This window comes from Podarcis gaigeae (assembly GCF_964106915.1).
Source record: "Podarcis gaigeae genome assembly, chromosome: 15".
In the NCBI taxonomy this organism is placed as follows: domain Eukaryota; kingdom Metazoa; phylum Chordata; class Lepidosauria; order Squamata; family Lacertidae; genus Podarcis; species Podarcis gaigeae.
In genome coordinates, this window is record NC_139692.1 from 36,721,747 (window position 1) to 36,742,301 (window position 20,555).

General features: G+C 48.0%; 1 protein-coding gene across 1 annotated transcript in view; it reads left to right on the plus strand.

The window, feature by feature from the left end:
* CCDC92B (coiled-coil domain containing 92B) overlaps window positions 1-19,670 on the plus strand; it is a 37,196-nt gene extending 17,526 nt beyond the window's left edge. The window contains exons 3-4 of the mRNA XM_083714779.1: window positions 8,736-8,783; window positions 16,688-19,670. Coding sequence (XP_083570905.1) covers window positions 8,736-8,783; window positions 16,688-17,451 — 812 coding nt within the window. The 3' untranslated portion in view covers window positions 17,452-19,670. The remainder of the gene's footprint in view (window positions 1-8,735; window positions 8,784-16,687) is intronic.
* The last annotated feature ends 885 nt before the right edge of the window (window positions 19,671-20,555 follow it).

A 20,555-nucleotide genomic window follows, 5' to 3' on the forward strand; every position in this document is an offset into this window, starting at 1 on the left:
AGCAACAGTTTCTACGCTGCGGAAACTCTGCTACAGGGAGTCCACGGAGAGCTATCCCCGGGGTCCAGTGGGGAGCAGAGCACCAGGGAAGCGTCTGGACTCTATCCAAAGGCCACAGGTTATGGGAGGTCAGCAAAGCTTTGAAGCTGTTGCCAAGTTGTGCCGGTGTGTGTGGAAACCAGCTGAGAGGAGGCTGGAGCCAGCTGGACTCCTGCCTAACGTTTGAAGGCAGAGGAGCTCGCTGGGAGAAATCGGATCTCCAAGGACCAGGTGCCGGAGGAGCTGTTTATGTGAGTACGCTCAGCCCCGGGGGAGAGATGGCTCAGTCCCAAGACTTTGGCTTTGGGCTTAAGCTGCCATGTGAGAAGCTGAGTAGCCAAAGTTGGTTGGAGTGGAGCTTTCAAGTAGAGCTTCTTCTAGTCAGGGCACAGCTGTGGGACGTAGTCCAGCCACCACAGAAGGCAGCTGGGAAAGCAGAGGCTCAAAGGGCTGCAGAGCAAAGTGCAGCAGAGAAGCGTGTGCTTGTTTTTTTTGGCAGAGAATGTGAATGCTCATCTGAGGCCAGTTGTCCTGGATGCTAAAAGGCCTGAGGCTGCTTGGCTGGCACTCCGTGAGGCTTGTGAAGCTGGGGTGGGAAGCAAGGGCCAAGATGTGGCTGCATCCGAAGGGGAGAGGCAAGATGGCGCTGGGCACATTCTTGAGAGCCGACACACAGCTGGGAGGAGCTGGGAGCCCCCACGGGGGAACGAAGGGACTGTTGCTGCTGGTGAGCCTGGCAGCTGTATGGATGCTGCAACGTGCCTGTGTGAGGAGCCAGGAGAGAGGCCAAGAGTTGGGAGCCCTTTACCCACCAGAGGGGGTGCAGGAAAACGTCCTGGGAGCCCTGGGAGCAGTGGGGGGGGCAGTGAGCGGTGAAAGCTCAGAGAAGCCTCATTTTCCAAAGGCAGCCAAGAGTTGTTTTCGTCGTGAGTCGGAGCCTGGGAAGCTGAAAAGAGCTAAAGGCTTCAAGGCCAGCCATCTGCGGCGAGTACAGATAAGAGCTACAGAGCTGTGTGGGAACGTGGAGACAAGTCCGGTCTCCAAGGCAACTGGAAAAGTTGCATCTACGGAAGCTGTGAAGGTTGTGGGCAAGTCTTCCTGCCGGGGGGAGTCTGTTGCCGTGACAACCAGAGAGGACATCTGCAGAGGCCCCAAGGACGGGAGCAGCGAGACGTTTGTTGCTATGGCAATGCTTAAGGACAACTCCAGTGAGGAGAGAGTGATGCGCTGGGTAATCGACAGTGGAGCCAGCCATCACCTGATAACAGCGACACCTAGTGTCGAGATGTGGAACTGCAGCTGTTCCAGCTGGGAATACAGTTGTATTTGCTGATGGGTCACAAAAGCCTTTATCTAATGTGGCAAGTGTTTATGTGTCTTTCTTGCAGGCGGAGTTGGAAGTGTATATTGCGCCTGGGATGAAACAATGTCTTTTGTCTGTTCCTTGTCTCTTGAAGCAGGGGTACAAGGTTTGCTTTGAAAATAATGTCTGTTCTATTTCCAGGAATAGAAGACAACTCGTCAGTGTTGAATGCCAAAACAATCTCTTCGTTTTAGAGGCACCTCTGGAGGGTGAGAGGAATGCTGAGGGAGCACAAGCAAAGTGTGCAAACGTTCCCACTCATGATTCATGTGCCTGCTTGTGGCACAAAAAAATGTCACATGGCTCTTGGAAAGGTATCCAAAGGTTACCACAGTACACAGTAGGGTGCAGGATAAGACCATGTGACCAATCCCTAGATTGTAGGGCATGCAGAAAGGCAAAGGTAAAAGGGTGCAGTTATCCCAGGGTGGAGAGGGTAACCACAAAACCTTTTGACCTTGTGCACACAGACCTTTTTGGGCCCATGCCAAAGCCAAGTCTGGGCGGGGCCAGGTATGTGCTGACACTGACAGATGATTTTAGCCAGAATGGCTGGTCCTTCTCGCTGAGAATGAAAAGCGAGGCAGCACAACTGATCAAAGATTGGGTTGTGGAAGTGGAACTACGGTTCTCCACCAAAGTGCAGGGGTTCAAGAGTGAACGAGGTGCAGGGTTTACTGGGTCTGCTCTGCACAGTTTCTTCTGTCAGAAGGGGATACGTCACAAGGTGACGGCTCCTCAGGAGAGGGGCGTGGCAGAGCTCAGAAGTGAAGCTCTGGCTCAAGCTACAGAGGTTTTACTGTGTGACTCCGGTTTGCCTCAGAGTTTTTGGAGTGAAGCTTGGAGGGCGGCCAATTTCAAAATGAACAGGTCCTACAATTCAGTGGTAGGTGACACCCCATTTTTCATGCTCCACGGAGAGAAGCCTAAGCTGCATTTCTTCCGTGTGTTCGGGTCACAGGCCTGGGTGCCTGTGCCAAAGGCTCAACGAAAGCAAGGTGGCCCGAGGTTCCAGAAAATGATCTTCTGTGGGTATGAACCTGCGACAAAGGGGTGGAGGTTTGCATATCCAGAAGGTGATCAGACCAAGCTTCTGATCAGTAAATGTGCTGAGTTCTGTGAGCAGAATGGTTGGTCAGGGATCCATGCTAGTCCTGACGTTCTCTCAGAATGTCTGTCTGATTCTGAGGAGGAAGGAGAGCCAGAGGCTGAACCTGTTGCTGAGGACCAAGTCTCTGAACAGGGTCAAGAACAGGGTTGGGCATCTCCACAGGTTGTTAAAAGAGAGCCCAAGAGTGAGCCTTCGTCTCCTGTTAGCATAGTACAGAAGGCCCGAAGACGCACTAGGTCAGAGGGGGAGTCTTCTGATGTAGAGGACACACTTGCTGGCCCCAGTGGGTCAGAAGGAGCACCTGAGTTTGTGCTCAGACGGTCCACTCGCACCACGAAGGGAGTTCCACCTGAGAGGTTTCAGATCACCAGTGCGTGGATTGGTTTCGCACAGTGCGAACCTGGGAGTTTTGAGGAGGTTCAACAATTGCCTGAGAAAAATGCCAGGAAGGGGCGAAAGGCAATGGAAGGGGGGTTGAACTCTCAGAGATCTGTAAATGTGTGTTCACAGTTTCCCTCTGAATGTGAGACGAGAGGGGGTGTGAAGAGAATCAGAGCTTACAGGGTTAAGCAGTTCTGAGTGACGTCTCACATTCTGAGGCATGGCTATGTTCCCAGAAGGGAGTGTTTTCTCTTTGTCTTTGTTCCTTTCGCTTTTGCGGGGAGGCAGCAAGATGTGTGCTCTCTCGCCGGGTGATTTATGAGTCGTTTCTACACGATTAAAGACTGTAAGAGATAAGCCGGATCGCTTGAGTGCAGTCTGATTTATTACACACACTCACAGCAACAGTTTCTACGCTGCGGATGCCATCCGGCGGAGAGCGCTGGCTTTTTCCTTTGAAAATTTGGACCTAAAAGAACAACCCGTAAGTAATTGGAATCTGGACTAAAAAGAGGGACAAAATTTTAAAAATTTCGGAGCGAGCGGGGGAGGCGCAAAAAAGGAAGTCAGCCACCCCCTCCATTGTAGAAGGGTCAAAACAAAGGATTTGATAACTAAGATCGGAATAACATCATTTTGGCAAGTTTGGAACCTCACGAGTGAAGAATATGAGATTGAGCTGGAGGAGGAAAGTAGAATTTGGACTTAAAAACACCCCCCCCCCTGGAACCCCGGGAGCGATCGATGACGGTGTTTGGAGAGGAGAAAGGCAAGTTTTGACAGCTGTCAAAGAGCTGTCAAAGCAGAAAAACAAGATAGAGACTATGTCACAAGGACTTTGCAGGTTATATTTGTTATAAATTGGACACAAATTGCTTTAAATAAGGATTACAAAGTTACTAGGGCTAATGGATGTGATCTGGAAGAGAACTCAGTTTTTGCAATCCACCTAGAGGAGCCGAGGGATATCACAAGTGGTTTTAGTTGGAAATTTGAACAGAATTTTTTATCTCCTGGGAAACTGCAGAAATGGAACATTATTATGACTACAGAGGCCAGTATACCGAAGAAGACAATGGAATCATCCGTTGTGGAATGAAAGGAACTTGACGTAATGTTTTGTTTCTGAGCAACAAGCCTCTGCAAAGGAACTAACTTTTGGAATTAGGACATTTGTGCAGGAAAACAGGGACAGAAAGAAATAGAAAGAGGAGTGTGGCCAATAAGAACAACAAAACAACAAGAATTGGACTAAGTCGAAAGTGGGGACATTTGGGACATCCAGATTTGACAAGCTTAAGGATTATAATTTGGAGTTTTTCACTCCTGGATATAAAAATCTGGATGGAAAAAATGGGCCTTTCTTTGAGACAGAATCCTTTCATGATTGGACATGCGAAACTAAAGAGGACTGGCAAAGGACTATGACTTAGAGAGACGTGGAAATATCGGACATTGAGGAATATTGGGAACGCAACCGGGAAAAGGGGGGGTGGGAAATGTGGAACCCAAAGGGCGTAAACTATGTTTTATTTAGGCTATATACATCTACATGGTATTCTAAAGTGGGGAACTCGTGGAGGGACTAAGCCGATTTTAGGGGAATGGAAAATAATTTTTTTTATAAAAAAAAAAAAAAATTTTGGGTTAAGGATAACAAGTTTGAAGTGAGGAGAAGAACTTGTTGAGATTATCTGCTTATTTGAGAGATTTGGAATACAAGGGGGGGAGGGAAGGGGAAGTCCTGAAAGGATGTAATTGGAAAAAGATTTGAAATTGGATGTTTTATTAATTTGTAATTAATTGGAAAACTTTAATAAATATTATTTAAAAAAAAAAAAAAAGTTTCTACGCTGCGGAAACTCTGCTACAGGGAGTCCACGGAGAGCTATCCCCGGGGTCCAGTGGGGAGCAGAGCACCAGGGAAGTGTCTGGACTCCATCCAAAGGCCACTGACACTGCTGAAGGAGAGGAATGCAGTCTTGAATTACAGCAGGGCTTTGAGGAGTTTGAGGGAAGCCACAGCTCAGAGACAGGCGAACGGAAGAATTGGGAAGTGTTAGAAGAAGGGGGGAGATGTGGAAGGGGAACCAGCTGACACATTGTCACTGGAGAGCATTTCTGATCCCCCTTCCCCCAGAACTCGGCGTTCATTAAAGGTGCAGGAACAACGGAATCAGAGACATTTGACTTCAGGTGGCCACCATAAGGGAAAGTGCTGTTACTACGAAGGAGGGAGGAGGAACCCAGTCTGGAGCAACGCCATTGTTAAGGCTTGTTGCGTTCTTTTGTCTCTCGCTATTAGCATTGGATAAAACTCATTAAAAAGGACTATACCTTGTTTTCTCTGCTCTTGTTGCAACCAGGGGAGGAATAGCTTTCCCATAGCCTTGACAGAGCCTTGACAGAAGGCTGATATCTGATATGCACTTTGTTGTTGTTGTTGTTTAGTCGTTTAGTCATGTCCGACTCTTCGTGACCCCATGGACCAGAGCACACCAGGCACTCCTGTCTTCCACTGCCTCCCGCAGTTTGGTCAAACTCATGCTGGTAGCTTCGAGAACACTATCCAACCATCTCATCCTCTGTCATTCCCTTCTCCTTGTGCTCTCCATCTTTCCCAGCATCAGGGACTTTTCCAGGGAGTCTTCTCTTCTCATGAGGTGGCCAAAGTATTGGAGCCTCAGCTTCAGGATCTGTCCTTCCAGTGAGCACTCAGGGCTGATTTCCTTAAGAATGGATAGGTTTGATCTTCTTGCAGTCCATGGGACTCTCAAGATAGGCACTTACAGGTGTTTAAATCTCATTGACCTGTTCCTGCGCCCTATTCATGTCTCTACATAGGATTGTGCCATTAAGGTCCAATCAAAGGGCGCAAAACCATGTTTAATTGAACGCTGTTGGCCGCACTACCAGAACAGAGCGCCATTTGGAATTTCCCTGGAAATTTAACTGGGTTTGTTGCATCGCACAGAGAAACCGGCATCCGAAAAAGGATTGGTTTCCAAGTCTGGCGTGGAGTGCACTGGGATTCATGCTTTGCTGCCAAGCAAAGTGCTGTTTGCCCTTCTAATGCAACCACCTCTGGGGCTGGCCTGGTTTTACAAGAGAGGAAGCAGATAGACTGAGTGTTCTCCCAGCATACATTTCTGCCCCACTTCTGGACCTGCCTCAGCTTCTCAGAGTTAATCAGGCTGAAACGGCCTTCAAATTGCACAGCCGGCATTTGAGTTTGATTTGGAATCTGGCATCATGAAATCCAAGGCACTCAGGGCGCAGGAGCAGATCTGGAAGGGCGATCCCTTTGGTCTCGCCACCTCAGCTTGGACCTTGCTATTTGGCAGTGTGGTATAGTGGTTAGAGCAGTGGTTCTCAATGAGTGCAGCGCTGGTGTGGCAGGAGAGGACGGCAAATGTGGCAGGAAAATTCAAGGGGAAATCAAAGAAACATTTAAACATTTTAACGTCAATTGACATTGGAGAGAAATGGAGTTGAGAAATAAGATTAAGGGTACATATTGATATGGGAATGCATTAGATAAAATGTAAAGAAATATACAATAATAAGAGTATATTCATTTGTAAAAAAGGAATATACAACGGGATTGACAGAAAGTCTGTAGTGTTGTTGCATATATGATTTTGGAATAGCTTTTTGTCTTTGTTGTTTCTTTTTTTCTTACTTTTTTCTTTCTTTAGGTATATAAATTTTGTATATAAACTTTGTATACATGTTGGAAATTATATTATAATAAGCCCTGTAATGTAATATGACAATGTATGCATATGTAACTGTGATGGTTCTAGGCGTTGCTCGTGCGTAAATCAGCACCACACCTGGCTGGGTTACCTGGGTGAACTCTTTCTGTCCGGACAGCCACTCACCCGTGGCTGTCTCAATCGCTGGCAGAATCCGTCAGTGGGCGTTTCTTGAACTTCTTCCAGCAAAGAAGCTCTTTGACGCCTAGTCTCCGCCTAGTCTCCCTGCGCGGAAGCCTTCTGCGCAGGGAAGGTGTGGGCACCGGAGGACCTGTGCTCTCCCCGCTGGTCCCCGGCAAGGAGTCCTGGAGCCACCTCGCCGATTCCCCCATCTGCCCCCCTTCTCCACTGGTGGTACGCTGATTTCCTTCCCCAGAAGATGGGCTGCTTCTCTCCCTCCCGGGACGCTCTCCGGAATCCCCCTGGAGCCCTCCCTCTCCCTCTGGCTCCGATGGCAGTTCCCTGGCAGTAACATAAGAACATTAATAAATAAATAAAATGGGGAGGAAAGAAGAAGAAGAAGAAGAAGAAGAAGAAGAAGAAGAAGAAGAAGAAGAAACATTTCAAGAGCATTGGCTATTCTTCTGCAGTTCCCCACAACACCTTGTTTGTGAACAGGGATTTTCAAAACAAAAAAAATTCCTTCCAGTAGCACCTTAAAAACCAACTAAGTCAGTTCTTGGTATGAGCTTTCGTGTGCATGCACACTTCTTCAGATACACTGAAACAGAAGTTTCCAGACCCTTCTATATAGTGAGAAGGTGGGGAGGGGTATTACTCAGAAGGCTGGTGGGAATGGGTGATTGGCAGATAGCTGTGATGAGCCTGTTGACGACTCTTAACGACTGCAATAGGTCTTACAGGGAGAAGCAAGGGGTGAAAAGGTGAAAAATGGCTTTGTCATGTATAATGAGATAAGAATCCAAGGTCTTTGTTCAGGCCAGGTTTCTCCATGGTTTTAAGTTTGGTGATAAGTTGTAATTCAGCAGCTTCTCTTTCCAGTCTATTTCTGAAATTCCTTTGTAGTAAAACAGTTACTTTTCAGTGTATCTGAAGAAGTGTGCATGCACACGAAAGCTCATACCAAGAACTGACTTAGTTGGTCTTTAAGGTGCTACTGGAAGGAATTTTTTTTGTTTTGACTATGGCAGACCAACACGGCTACCTATCTGTAACAGGGATTTTCAACTCAGACAAATGTGAAAGATCAGAGAAGAGAAAGGCCTCTTTGTGTTGATGCGGAGATGAGAGTTTGCTAGGCTCAAATTAGACCTAAAATACCGTATTTTTCGCCCCATAGGGCGCACCGCCCCATAAGACGCACCTAGTTTTTTGGGAGAGCTGATGCCTCTTGCTCTCCAGGCTGAGTCCAAACCAAAGGCCAGGCGGAACAGCTCTGTCTTGCAGGCCCTGCGGAAAGATGTCAAGTCCCGCAGGGCCCTAGTCTCTTGTGACAGAGCGTTCCACCAGGGCGGGGCCAGTATTGAAAATAATAATAATAATAATAATAATAATAATAATAATAATAATAGAATTTATATACTGCCTTATACCCAGAGGTCTCAGAGTGGTTCACAGAAAAGACCAACATAAAAACCACAATGTATATATGATCAAAATAAAAACAAGAACCCAATAACACACACACCCGTGCCCAAAAGAAAGACTTTCTGGATGTCCCATGATCATATTATAAAGTGGTTGCATTCTATGTTTTAAAGCAAGCACTGTTGTTTCTTTCTGTTTTCCAATGTATTTCTTCATTTTTAAAAAAAAATTAAAATATTTTGTGTGTTTCTTCACACACAAATTAAATTAATATTTTGTTGGGAGCCACCCAGTGTGGTTACATCACAAAACATGGGCGTGGGTTTTGTTTTGTTTTTTGCTGCAAACGCTGCAAAACAACTGCAAAACTTTGGCACGAAGTTGGAGGGGATCCCAGATTTCGGGGTTCGTAGTTCACGAATCCCATCTGGTTGGCCGCTGTGAGAACGGGGTGCTACACTAGACAGGTTATTGAACTGAGCCATCAGGCTTCTCTTACGTTTCTATGTTCTTATGATCTCTTTTCTTCTTCTAGAATTGACTCATGATCTTGAAACAAAGGAACTGGAAGCCAGTCAGCAAGGTAAGAGGAAGCCCCCTTTGTGGGTGAGATGTTGTTAAAAGCATGAGAATCTTCATCTATGATTCAAAAAGCAGGCGAGGGATTTGTATAGCTCAGGGGCAGAGCCCCTGCTTTGTCCCGGGTTCAAAACCTGGACTCTCCAGTTAAAAGGGTTTGGTAGCAGGAGGTGAGAAAAGATGCCTCTCTGCCTGACTCCCTCAAAAGCCACTGCCCCTCAAAGGCCATGGTGCTAATTCTTAAATATATATATATATATATTAACTTTAATAATGTGTTTTAACCTTCTACAGGAGACCAGGCTGGCCTCATCCCTGTTTTCCTTCCACCACCAGACAAAGCCTTTTTTGTACCAATAAGCCTTTGGCCCCCTGTTGTGTTTTTTGTGTGTATGCTTTTAAATGTTGTTAAGTGTTTCCAGTGCAGTTTTTGATAGGGCTACAGTCATACCTCGGAAGTCGAACAGAATCCATTTGACTTCCGAAACTTTTAGAAACCTGAGCGCAGCTTCCAATTGGCTGCAGGAAGCTTCTGCAGCCAATCAGAAGCCGTGGAAGGCCCGTCAGACATTTGGGTTCCAAAGAACATCCCTAAACCGGAACACTCACTTCCGGGTTTGTGGTGTTCAGGAGCCAAACGTTTGACTCGCAAGGCATTCGACTTCCGAGATACAACTGTACTTATTTGCTATTTTTTAAACATCTATATTTATTGCATGTTCTTTGTTGTATCTGTTTCATGCTAAGATCCACTTTGCATCCCGCACTGGGAGAAAAGTGAGATATAAATAAAATAAAAAATCCCTTTCAATGAGCCTGCTCTGAGTAGGACAAAAAGGTAAAGGGACCCCTGACCATTAGGTCCAGTTGTGGCCGACTCTGGGGTTGCGGCGCTCATCTCGCTTTATTGGCCGAGGGAGCCGGCGTACAGCTTCCAGGTCATGTGGCCAGCATGACTAAGCTGCTTCTGGTGAACCAGAGCAGCGCATGGAAACGCCGTTTACCTTCCTGCCGGAGTGGTACCTATTTATCTACTTGCACTTTGGCGCACTTTCAAACTGCTAGGTTGGCAGGAGCTGGCACCAAGCAACTGGAGCTCACCCCGTCGTGGGGATTCGAACCACCAACCTTCTGATTGGCAAGTCCTAGGCTCTGTGGTTTAATCCACAGCGCCAACCGCGTCCCTCCTGAGTAGGACTAGCTTTTGCTAAAACCAGTGCTATTTTTTTCTAGAAAAAGAGGTGCCAGAACCCACTGTGAACTTCTCCCCTGTTCTCTTATAATGGCAATAGCACCCACATGAGAGGTGCCGGAACTGAGTTCCAGCTTGGGGGGGGGGGGAGCCCTGGCTAAAACCCAAGGCCTTGAAAATAGTTTCATTTCCCCAGCTCTCCCAGGCGTGAATGCTTTTCAACCCAGTCCTAATTCTTAGCGACAGTGCAGCCAGCAGAGGGTGCTGAGTGAGCATGTGATTGGCGTTCGCTTCTAGGCTTGGAACAGTTCCCAAGGATTCCACTATTATTCTGCTTTGCCGTCTCGGTTTCTGGTCTGGCCTAGTTTCGCTCTTTACCAATGATGTTTACGGGTATTGTTTGAAAGTCTTCAGACTGAACAAGCTGGCATCAGGTTCTCAGAAGCCTTCTTTCCTCACCGCTTCCCACTGCGTGGGTTCATAGGAAAAAGAAGTCAAGATGTTTGGATCAGTGGTCCAGACTGGATTCCATGACATTCATTATTTGCACTTTGCCCATATTTCTTGCCCAGGATCGGTATGATCGTTAGAGTATCCGACTCTCTCTCTCTCTCTCTCTCTCTCTCTCTCTCTCTCTCTCTCTCTCTTACATCTGTATAGCTATCTGCAAATATCTAACAAGCTGTCACATGGGAAATGGTGCCTCCTTGTTTTCTCCTGCTCTGGAGGGTAGGATCTGAACCAATGACTTACAAGTTACAAGAAAGGAGAACATCTGGAAGAACTTTCTTACAGCAAGAGGTGCCAGCTTCTCTAGAGGATATTGGGGGGGGCAACATCCTCTGAATATTGAGGGGGCCCAGCCCCCTCCAGAAAAATATTCAGGGGGCTGAAACTGCATCAGCCCCTGAGAGTTGGCACCTATGTCTGACAGTAAGAGCTGTTTGACTCCCTTGGGAGATTGGGAGATTCCTTAGAGGTTTTAAGGCAGAGTTTGGATGGCCATCTGCCATGGATGCTTTAGCTGAGATTCCTGTATTTCAGGGGGTTGGACTAGATGACCTTCAGCAGGTCCCAACTCCACGATTCTATGATTTTGTGATTGCTGAAACCCCAAACCAGCAGTGGCCTTCGTGGTCAAGTGACAAAGCCACCAATAGGAGGACAGGAAGCTGCTTTATATCCGACAGTAGTTCTATCTAGCTCAGTATCGTGTTTCCCAAAGTTGGGTCTCCAGCTGTTTTTGGACTACAACTCCCATCATCCGTAGCTAGCAGGACCAGTGGTCAGGGATGATGGGGATTGTAGTCCTGCAGAGGAGAGAGAAAAGGTCCCAAGATCTTTATCGCCAGGAGCAGCTCTTTTATCACAGCGAGGTGGTGCTGCAGAGCGTCTGGAGGCCTCGCCCCGGCCCCGGAGGCAAAAGGCGAGGCTGCAAGTGGCACAACAAAGGCGTTTGAGGCGTAGACGGCAGCAGGAAGTCTCAGGCGAATGGAATGCTGGTGGAAGGCAGACGCAGAGAAGCGAGTGGCCGATTCCAAAAAAAGCCTCTCCTCTTTCCTTGCCACACCCTGGAGGAGGAAACAGCACCGCAGCGAAACGTATCCGGTGCGCCTTAATGTCCTCAGCTGCCCTTTGTAGGTTCAGATAAAGCAGAAGTCAGCCCGTTAGGGGTCATCAAGGGCAGCCCCACCAACCTCAGCCAGCCCTCCGAAACCAGCCTTTGATAACTGCCTTTCTTGAAAAGATGTCCCAGTCACTAAAAGCATCCAAAGAGCAGAGCTTGAATGACTGTTTCTTTGCGATAGGGCACGATTTTATTTATTTCCTTTGGAAGAGCATGGGACTCTTAAACTTAGGGTTGTGGGTTTGAGCCCCACATTGGGCAAAAGAGTCCTGCCCTGCAGAGGGTTGGACTAGAGGACACCCACCCCCATCCCCTTCCAACTCTACAAATCTATGATTCTAGGCAAATATGGAGGTTGTTCGGTCCCACCAGCGCATGCAAATGTCTGGCTCATTTAAAACTCTGCAGAAGAGTTTTTTGGATTTGATATCCCGCTTTATCGGAGACACGGGTGGCGCTGTGGGTTAAACCACAGACTTGCCGATCAGACTTGCTGAGCAGAAGGTTGGCGGTTCGAATCCCCACGACGGGATGAGCTCCCGTTGCTCGGTCCCTGCTCCTGCCAACCTAGCAGTTTGAAAGCACGTCAAAGTGCAAGTAGATAAATAGGTACCACTCTGGCGGGAAGGTAAACGGCATTTCCGTACACTGCTCTGGTTCGCCAGAAGCGGCTTAGTCATGCTGGCCACATGACCTGGAAGCTGTATGCCGGCTCCCTCAGCCAATAAAGCGAGATGAGCGCCACAACCCCAGAGTCGGTCACGACTGGACCTAGTAGTCAGGGGTCCCTTTACCCTTTACCTTTATATCGGATGTATCACCAGATGTTGCTGGATTCTCCCATATCCAGCAGCCCCAGCATGGTGACAGGAGCGAGCCAGCAGGAAACCACACTGAGCCAGTTGGCGTTAACTCTTTATTAGCAAAAGCAAGATCTGCACAGGTGTGTCGGTCCTAATGAACACAGCAACATATGTCCGGCAGGTCTTTTCCCCATGAAGCAGTTGCTGAGACTGAAGGTCTCTGGTTCCCCACAGCTGCCTAAGTCCCTTCCTCTCCAAGGTTTTCCCCAAGCAATCTTAGACTGCGCCTACATGGAGCTAATTTCTCCTCTGCCCTCTTCATGTCTCTCCTGGTACTGGGAGACCAGCGGGGAGGGGAGCTTGTTGCAGCAGCAGGACGGGGAGACACCCATGCCTCTTCACCAGCCAGACTCATCTCTGCCTCTTGGCCTCCTTCCTCTCCTGCTTCAGCTTCTGCCTCTTGACTTCTCTCTGTCACCAATTCTCCTCGCTCACTGAGCCCTGCTACCTCTTCAGCTTCTGACACCTCCTGTTCCCAGTCTTCTCCTTCTGACCACTCACTGTTGTCCCACTACCGCTCCCCAGGCTCTGAGCCTTCTTCTCTTGGGGGTCCCCCAGCTGACTGTTCCCACCATTCCTCTGCATCCAACCACTCTGTGGCATCTAGCCAATGGTCAGCAGGAGGGTGGGATGGCAGCTGTAGCCCCAGAACCTTCTGGAGGACCACAGATCCCCATCCCTGGGCTAGGTGAGGACTGTGCATGACAACATGGGATATCGGAATGACTCATTGCTCTCTAAACTCCTAACTAGAAGAGGGCAATTGAGGTGATAGGGGAAGAGCAGGGCAAGAGGAGCAAATTCATTTCCTCCTCAACATCCTTGGATCTGCAAGCAACTGACTCACGAGCCACCCTATTCCACGCAAGAGCCCGCCTCCCATCCTGTGGATTCTTTGCCTATGTCAGCTTTCGCTATCCCAACATCTTATAGGGCAATCAGTTGATGATGAGTCAAATCATTGCTTCCCCCTTGTCACCTTGTATACATCCACGTCTCTCAAAGAGCTCCTTGTAAGCCTCTGAAGAGGCATTGCTGGGAAGCAATTGCATGTAGGAGAAGGGTTGAAATAATAATAATAATATTAATAATAATAATGAAAGGAATCCACAAACTGGAACGCCCTCTGGACAGGTTTTTGCATGGCTAATCCTTTGGCGAAGATGTCTTTGCATTACAGTGTCTGAGAGGTGTGTTAGCAGGCATTTACAAAGAAAGCTGGAAGTGGAAGCAAAGTGACTTCTTCTTCTTCTTCTTCTGGGGAGACTGGATATCATCATGCAGGCATACCAGATGTGTGCGCTCCAGCTGTCCTTTGCCTGGGCCAGTCCTGGTTTTTCGGTCTGGCAAGCCAAAACAGGTCCATGGCAAAGATCAACAAGAACACTACCTACCAGGCACTGAGCTGGTGGAGCTATCTGCAGGGAGTCGTTCCTCCAAAAACTGTGTCATCGGGCAGTGAAAAGGGTGGTAGAGCACATGCTTTGCAGCCTACATTGACAGAAAACCCATTCTGTGTCCAGGGCGGCTGTCGACCAGCTCTGTTTGGTAGGCCGGCTGAGACCCTACCTGCCTGACCATTGTCTTGCCAGAGTGGTACACGCTCTGGCTATCTTCTGCTTGGACTACTGCAATGCTACCTTTGAAGGTGACTCGGAAACTGCAACTAATCCAGAATGCGGCAGCTGGACTGATGACTGGGTCGGCCACCGGGACCATAGAACACAAGTCCTAAAGGATCTGCACTGGCTCCCAGTACATTTCAAAGCAGAATTCAAAGTGTTGGTGATGATTTTTAAAGCCCTAAATGGCCTCTGCCTTGTAAACCTTAAAGGGGTGGCTCCAACTCCATTGTTAAGCCGCTGTTGTTTGGACTGTTGTCCATTGTTCGGACACTGAAGTTCCACCTTCAAGGGCCTTCTGGTGGTTCCCTTACTGCAAGAAGTGAGGTTACAAGGAACCAGGCAGAGGGCCTTTTTCGCAGTGTTGCCATCCCTGTGGAACGCCCTCCCATCGAATGCCAAGGAGATAAACAACTATCTGACGTTTAGAACACATCTGAAGGCAGCACTGTATAGGAAAGCTTTTAATGTTTGAGGTTTTATTATGCTTTTATATTTGTTGGAAGCCTCCCAGAGTGAATGGGGCAACCAAGTTAGATGGGGTGTTGTTGTTGTTGTTGTTGTTGTTGTTGTTGTTATTATTAATCTTCAATGTTCTAGAATCTTCAGTGTTCAGTCTTCTAGAATCCTTGAGTTGGAGGACAACTTGAGAGAACATCTATTCCAACCTCAACCCCATCCATGGTTCTTACATTTTCATCCCGCATTGGAAAATACCTGCATTGCAGGGGGCTGGGCTAAGCACTCTTGGGGTCCCTGCAATACTATGGTTTCCCCTGAGGACATCTTGAAGGGTCTCAGGACTCATCCACACTTCCCCTTGTCCGTCTGCTTCCCCCTGGCTAAAACTGCTCTTTACAGTGATCAAATGGAGCAAATGGAGCAAAATGTGTTTTCTCCTGGTGGATGTTTACTCTGATTCCACACTAAAGATCATCCTTTCCCAGGGAAAGGAGTGGGGCAAGGGGAAACTCCTTGGACCCATATCTAGAAAGTGTGGTTCAAGCAGAAAATCGCTCAGCCCCATGCTTTTTAAAGTGAAAGTGTGGGTGAGCCCTCATTAGACTATTATTTGTTTTCATTTCACTTAAAAATATTTCTATAGCCCAAAAATAAAGCCTCAGCGCCTAGGGCTTGCCGATCGAAAGGTCGGCGGTTCGAATCCCTGCGGCGGGGTGCGCTCCCGCTGCTCGGTCCCAGCGCCTGCCCACCTAGCAGTTCGAAAGCACCCTCGGGTGCAAGTAGATAAATAGGGACCGCTTACCAGCGGGAAGGTAAACGGCGTTTCCGTGTGCAGCTCTGGCTCGCCAGAGCAGCGATGTCACACTGGCCACGTGACCCGGAAGTGTCTCCGGACAGCGCTGGCCCCTGGCCTCTTGAGTGAGATGGGCGCACAACCCCAGAGTCTGTCAAGACTGGCCCGTACGGGCAGGGGTACCTTTACCTTTACCTTTACCTCAAAGGGCTCAGCCCTCAGGAGCTGCCCCTTCCCTGTTCATGATTGTTTGGGTTTTCTGTTTCTTCTGTGCATCACAAGTAGCACGGGGACTAAGTTCACAGTTACATCTTCTGCATCTCGTTTGCAATTGTTTTTGTCCACTTGAAAAATCTCAGTTAAGAAAAAGAAAGCCAAAAAGCCTCTCTCTTTCTCTTGGATGTAGAGCTTTTTCTTTTTTTCTTTTGAAAAATTTTTTTGTTCAGTTTTACACTATACATTTAAATTCAAACATTAAACATCATCACCAGCATTTGTGATTCCCTGAATCCCCTCCATGGTTTCCATTTTCAATCTTTTCCTACTGCATCACATATTTTCTCCATTTTTCTTAAAGAATCCATTTTTACCTTAGTTTTTAGTACATTACAAGCGTTACTCAAATCCTGCCAAAGTTTTTAGTTGCTTACAATGTTCTCTTAAGCAAATTGTAATTTCCTCCCATTCCTTATTAAAGTTCCTCTCTTCCTGGTTTCTGATTTTCCCACCCAGTCATTTTTGCCATTTCACCGTAGTCCATCATCTTCATTAGCCATTCGTCTCTGGTCGGGACTTTGTCTTCTTTCCATTTCTGGGCCAGTAGTAGCCACGCTGCTGTTGCTGCATGCATAAACAATCATTTCTGCTCCTTTGGTATCTCTGCACCTAAAATTCCTAGTCAAAAAGCCTCTGGTTTTCCCCAGAAATGTTATTTTAAACTTTTTTCTCCAACTCGTTATATATACAGTGGTACCTCGGATTACAGATACTTTAGGTTACAGATTCCGCTAACCCAGAAATAGTACCTCAGGTAAAGAACTTTGCTTCAGGATGAGAACAGAAATCGTGCTCTGGCGGCACGGCGGCAGCAGGAGGCCCCATTAGCTAAAGTGGTACCTCAAGTTAAGAACAGTTTCAGGTTAAGAACAGACCTCCAGAACGAATTAAGTTCTTAACCCTAGGTACCACTGTATATATATCATTTCCCAGAATGCTTTTGTTGTCTTGCACATCCACCACGTGTGGTAGAACGTGTCTTCCTTCTCCTTGCACTTCCTTTTGGCTAAGATCAAGTGTAGTATCTGTTCTTCTCAGTTTAATATCTTGATATGTTCTCTATTTGAATGTAGACATCATTGACCAGGAGCTGGAGGAGAAGTGCAAGATCATGGAAGCCCAGCTGCAGGAGAAGGAGATGAACAACGTGGAGCTGCGCAAGGAGCTGAGGCACAAGGAGAGCTTGGTGGCTGCCCTCCGCTCCAACCTGAGGAACAAAGAGAGGAAATTCCTGGAGGAACTGAAGAGAAGGAGCCACCGGGTGACCATCCTCAACACAGAGCTGCAGAAGCAGACGGAAGCGGCTGCCTACCTTTCCTTCCAGCTCCACGCCACCAAACAGAAGCTCCACAGTTCCCGGCAGAGCGGGAAGGCCCTGCCTGAGATGCCCCCTGAGAAACCTTTCCTCCCTCCGCCCTGCGGCGAGGCAAGGCCCAAGAAACGGACGCAGAAGTCCCACTCTCGCCGGCAGGCTTCCAGCAACTTCCACAGCAGGGGGGCCTTCAAGGAGCCTCCGCCTCGCGACCGGCTGAGCAGCTTCGAAGACGTCGAGCCCATGCCTGACCCGGCGCTTTTCCTGTACATGAAACGGCACCACACGCCGCCTCACCGCCAGAGAGCGGAGCAACACAAAGCCTCGGTCTTGTCCGCCAAGGCGGGCGCCGACCAAAGTGACCCCAAAGGCAGCCGGCTGAGGTCATCCGCCCGGCAGGCCTCCTCGGAGCCAACGGAAGCTTCCGGAGGCGCCAGGACTTTGGGCAAGCCACGGCCATCTTCCAAGGGGGAGCAGCGCAAGCGAAGTGGCCCCAGCCCCCAAACTTCGAAAGATGTTGACTAAAAGAGGGGAGGCAAGCGAGAGAGATATGATAGAAAAGGGGAGAAACACACACAGCCATTTTGAAATCGCTTTTCTTAAGAGGTCACACTGGGGGCAGGGGGGGCGATCTTTTCAAGTACATCCCTAAATTAGAGGTAGTCTCCAGGGGAAGTGCTGTGGGGCCTCGTAGGTGCCGCCATTTTGTCTACCAAGTTGGGAACGGCGTCCACAACAGCGGAACTGCCAAGGCTGGAGTGGTTTTGAACGTTGCGGCCGGAGCCGCAGTGAATGTAGCAAGCTGTTTGCCGCCACGCCACTCAACAAGCACTGCACAACGTCTCGGCAAAGTGGATCGAGGAACTGAACCGTGCCTTCAGATTAACAGCTTTTTGCGTTTATTTGCTTTTTTAGTTTTCCCGTTTCGAATTCTGACATCAGCTTCGAAAGCCTGCTGTCCAAAATCTCGGCGTCAGCGGCAAAAACTGATGCTTCGGTGCTGGCAGCTGGGTTTTTGACTCTTCTGAATGTGTACGATTCATCCCATCTTAAATGGGTGTGATTTTCTTTTCCGTTTCAGCACTAGTTGCGATACCTTTGGCTCAAAGAGAAGGTGGCCTCAGAGGCTGGTTATGGGAGAGTGTTTGGGGAGGGGGATTTGATGGGATGTGATGGGGAGGGAGTAGGTTTTGGGGGAGTATCTAGAGCAGGGTATTCTTTTAAGAAAGTAGCATTCAATCCACCTCCTTTGGGGGGTCGCACGGCGAGGGGTTGGACAACAAAGTGCAACTCTAGAAAACATAAACATGAATGGTGACCATTGTTCTGCTTAGGTATAGGAGAACAGTATAATACCAGAGTTGAAATCCTGGAAAGTATTTGTGATGGATACCCAGGCTTAAATTACAGGGCTGCCAGAGAGATTTTAGCCCATTGGTCTTCTGTGACTGCCTCCTTGGCTATTTTTTGGAGGCTACAGGGGAGGCCTTGTCTAAAATTGTGAGGGGTGTTCTGCCCAAGGGGGTTATGCCCTCTATCTCCCTGCCTCCCATAATGCAAATACCAATGGGCATAGTGTGGTACAGGATGCGATAGCAGGCATCCATCCTCAGAGGTATTTGGGGAGGGATTTAACTAAGACTGGGTCTACACTGATCTGGAAAACACTATAAAAAAACGCTGTTGAAAATATAGCTCCCAATGCAATTTCCCATTGGCGAACGTTCGCTGCTCTATGGCGCCCTCTGGTGTCACATTTTTATAACACATTTTTAATGTTATAACTCACCAGTGTAGATTAGTCCTAAGTCTTAAGTTTCTCCTGCAAGGCTGAGAACCCTGTGTCCCTCCAGATGTTGCTGCACTACCACTCCCTGATCATCAACCAGGCTGGCTGGGGATTATAGGAGCTGAACATCTGGACGGCCACCGGTTCCCCATCTGTGGTCTTCCTCTTTTTCTCTCTTTGCTTTTGCACTCGGCAGGCAGGGAAGATGCTTCCAATTCCTAGGCACACCCAGTGTTAAATGGGGAGATTCTGAAAGTGAAATCTGAATTTCAAGCCAAACTTAAATTCTGGGTTTAGGGTTCTTTTTCCCCCTTTTTTTTCTTTTTTGGCCAAGTTTTGAATTTGGACAAATGTTTGTCTTGGGCAAAAGCTGAATCATAAACAAAGGGGTATGTATCTATGCATTCCAGTTCCTAGGTTCTAACATCACAATACTAAGAGCTCAAGTTAAAGTATCTACTCAGCACTCATATGATAGAGGGGCCTTTGGTGACTATTTCTAGATGACCAGAAGAGGACCATGATTCGGGTAAAACTGAGGGGGAACCAGCAGGAGCATCCAACATTAGTCATACTCAGAGCAGATCCATTGGAATGAATGGGTGTAATTAACTTTAAATTTGTTAATTGCAATGGCTCTATTCCGAGTAGAATTTAGTTGACTGCGGAGCTGGTGCATTCCTGTCTCCCGCTCCAATAATTTGAGTACTGACCTGCCCAAGAAGAATAATTCAGGTTTTTGGTTTTTGTCTTTTAAAAATATGTTTGGGGACCCAAATCATGAAGGACTGGGGATTTCTCCAGCCTTGGTTGGCCTCCAAGTTAGGGTGCTGAAAGCCTATCCAGCATAATGTTGAGGGGGGTGTTGGATATGCACGCATAGAATCATAGAACTGTAGAGTTGGGACCCCCAAGGGCCATCTAGTCCAACCTCCTGCAATGCAGCCATGTATAGGAAGAGGGGGGGGAATTGCACAGCAATTGCTCAGTCTAGGCTAGACCTCCGCCATCTTCATGGAGTTCTGAGACTGATAGGTTTGGTTCCAAATTCTCGTCGACAGGTCGCTTTACTTTTTGAGGCAGAAGACGAGCTGCTGAATGACAATCAAGACGGTTGAAAGGGTATGGCTTGGAATTCAGGAATTCAGGAGTTCTGGGAAAGCCACCGAGGTCTAAAAATACTCATCCGTCCGTGTCCATGCTCATGTGCTTTGCTGTATACACACCATGCACTGAAATCACATTTGCTCTCTGCAAAGAATCCTCGGAACCGTAGTTCACACCTCGCAAAGCTACAACTCCCAGCGCCCTTAGCAAACCACAGTTCCCAGGATTCTTAGGGTGTGTGGGGAGGTGCTTAACATGTATGGTGTGTAAGTTTAGCTTACAAGTTTTTGCTTACAAGTTTTGCCCATCTGCTTCCATAGTGACGTTGTGCTTATTCAAGGCAGTGATCCAAAGTGCTCTTACGATGTACCCGCAGAGCAAATGTGGGGGAGAGAGGTCATGAATGAATGAAATACTATGAACGCAAGTGGGGCCTGCAGCAAAATGCTGCAGTAGGGAGCGATCTTCTTTTTAGGATTCCAGCCATTCAGCAATGCCTTTTTCCAGGATACTCCATCCCGTTATTTTCCTCCCCTGCCATCGAGAATCAGCTGCACGATATGCCGTATTTTTCCATGTATTAGACGAGGGTTTTTGACTCAAAAAGCAGGTAAAAAAACTGGGGTCGTCCAATACACGGATAGTGGCATGGGGGGGGGAGAGAAGCGGTGCACCCGCCAGCCAGCCGGTTGGCGGGAGCGCAACTTCCCCCGATGCCGCTGCGTGCAGGAAA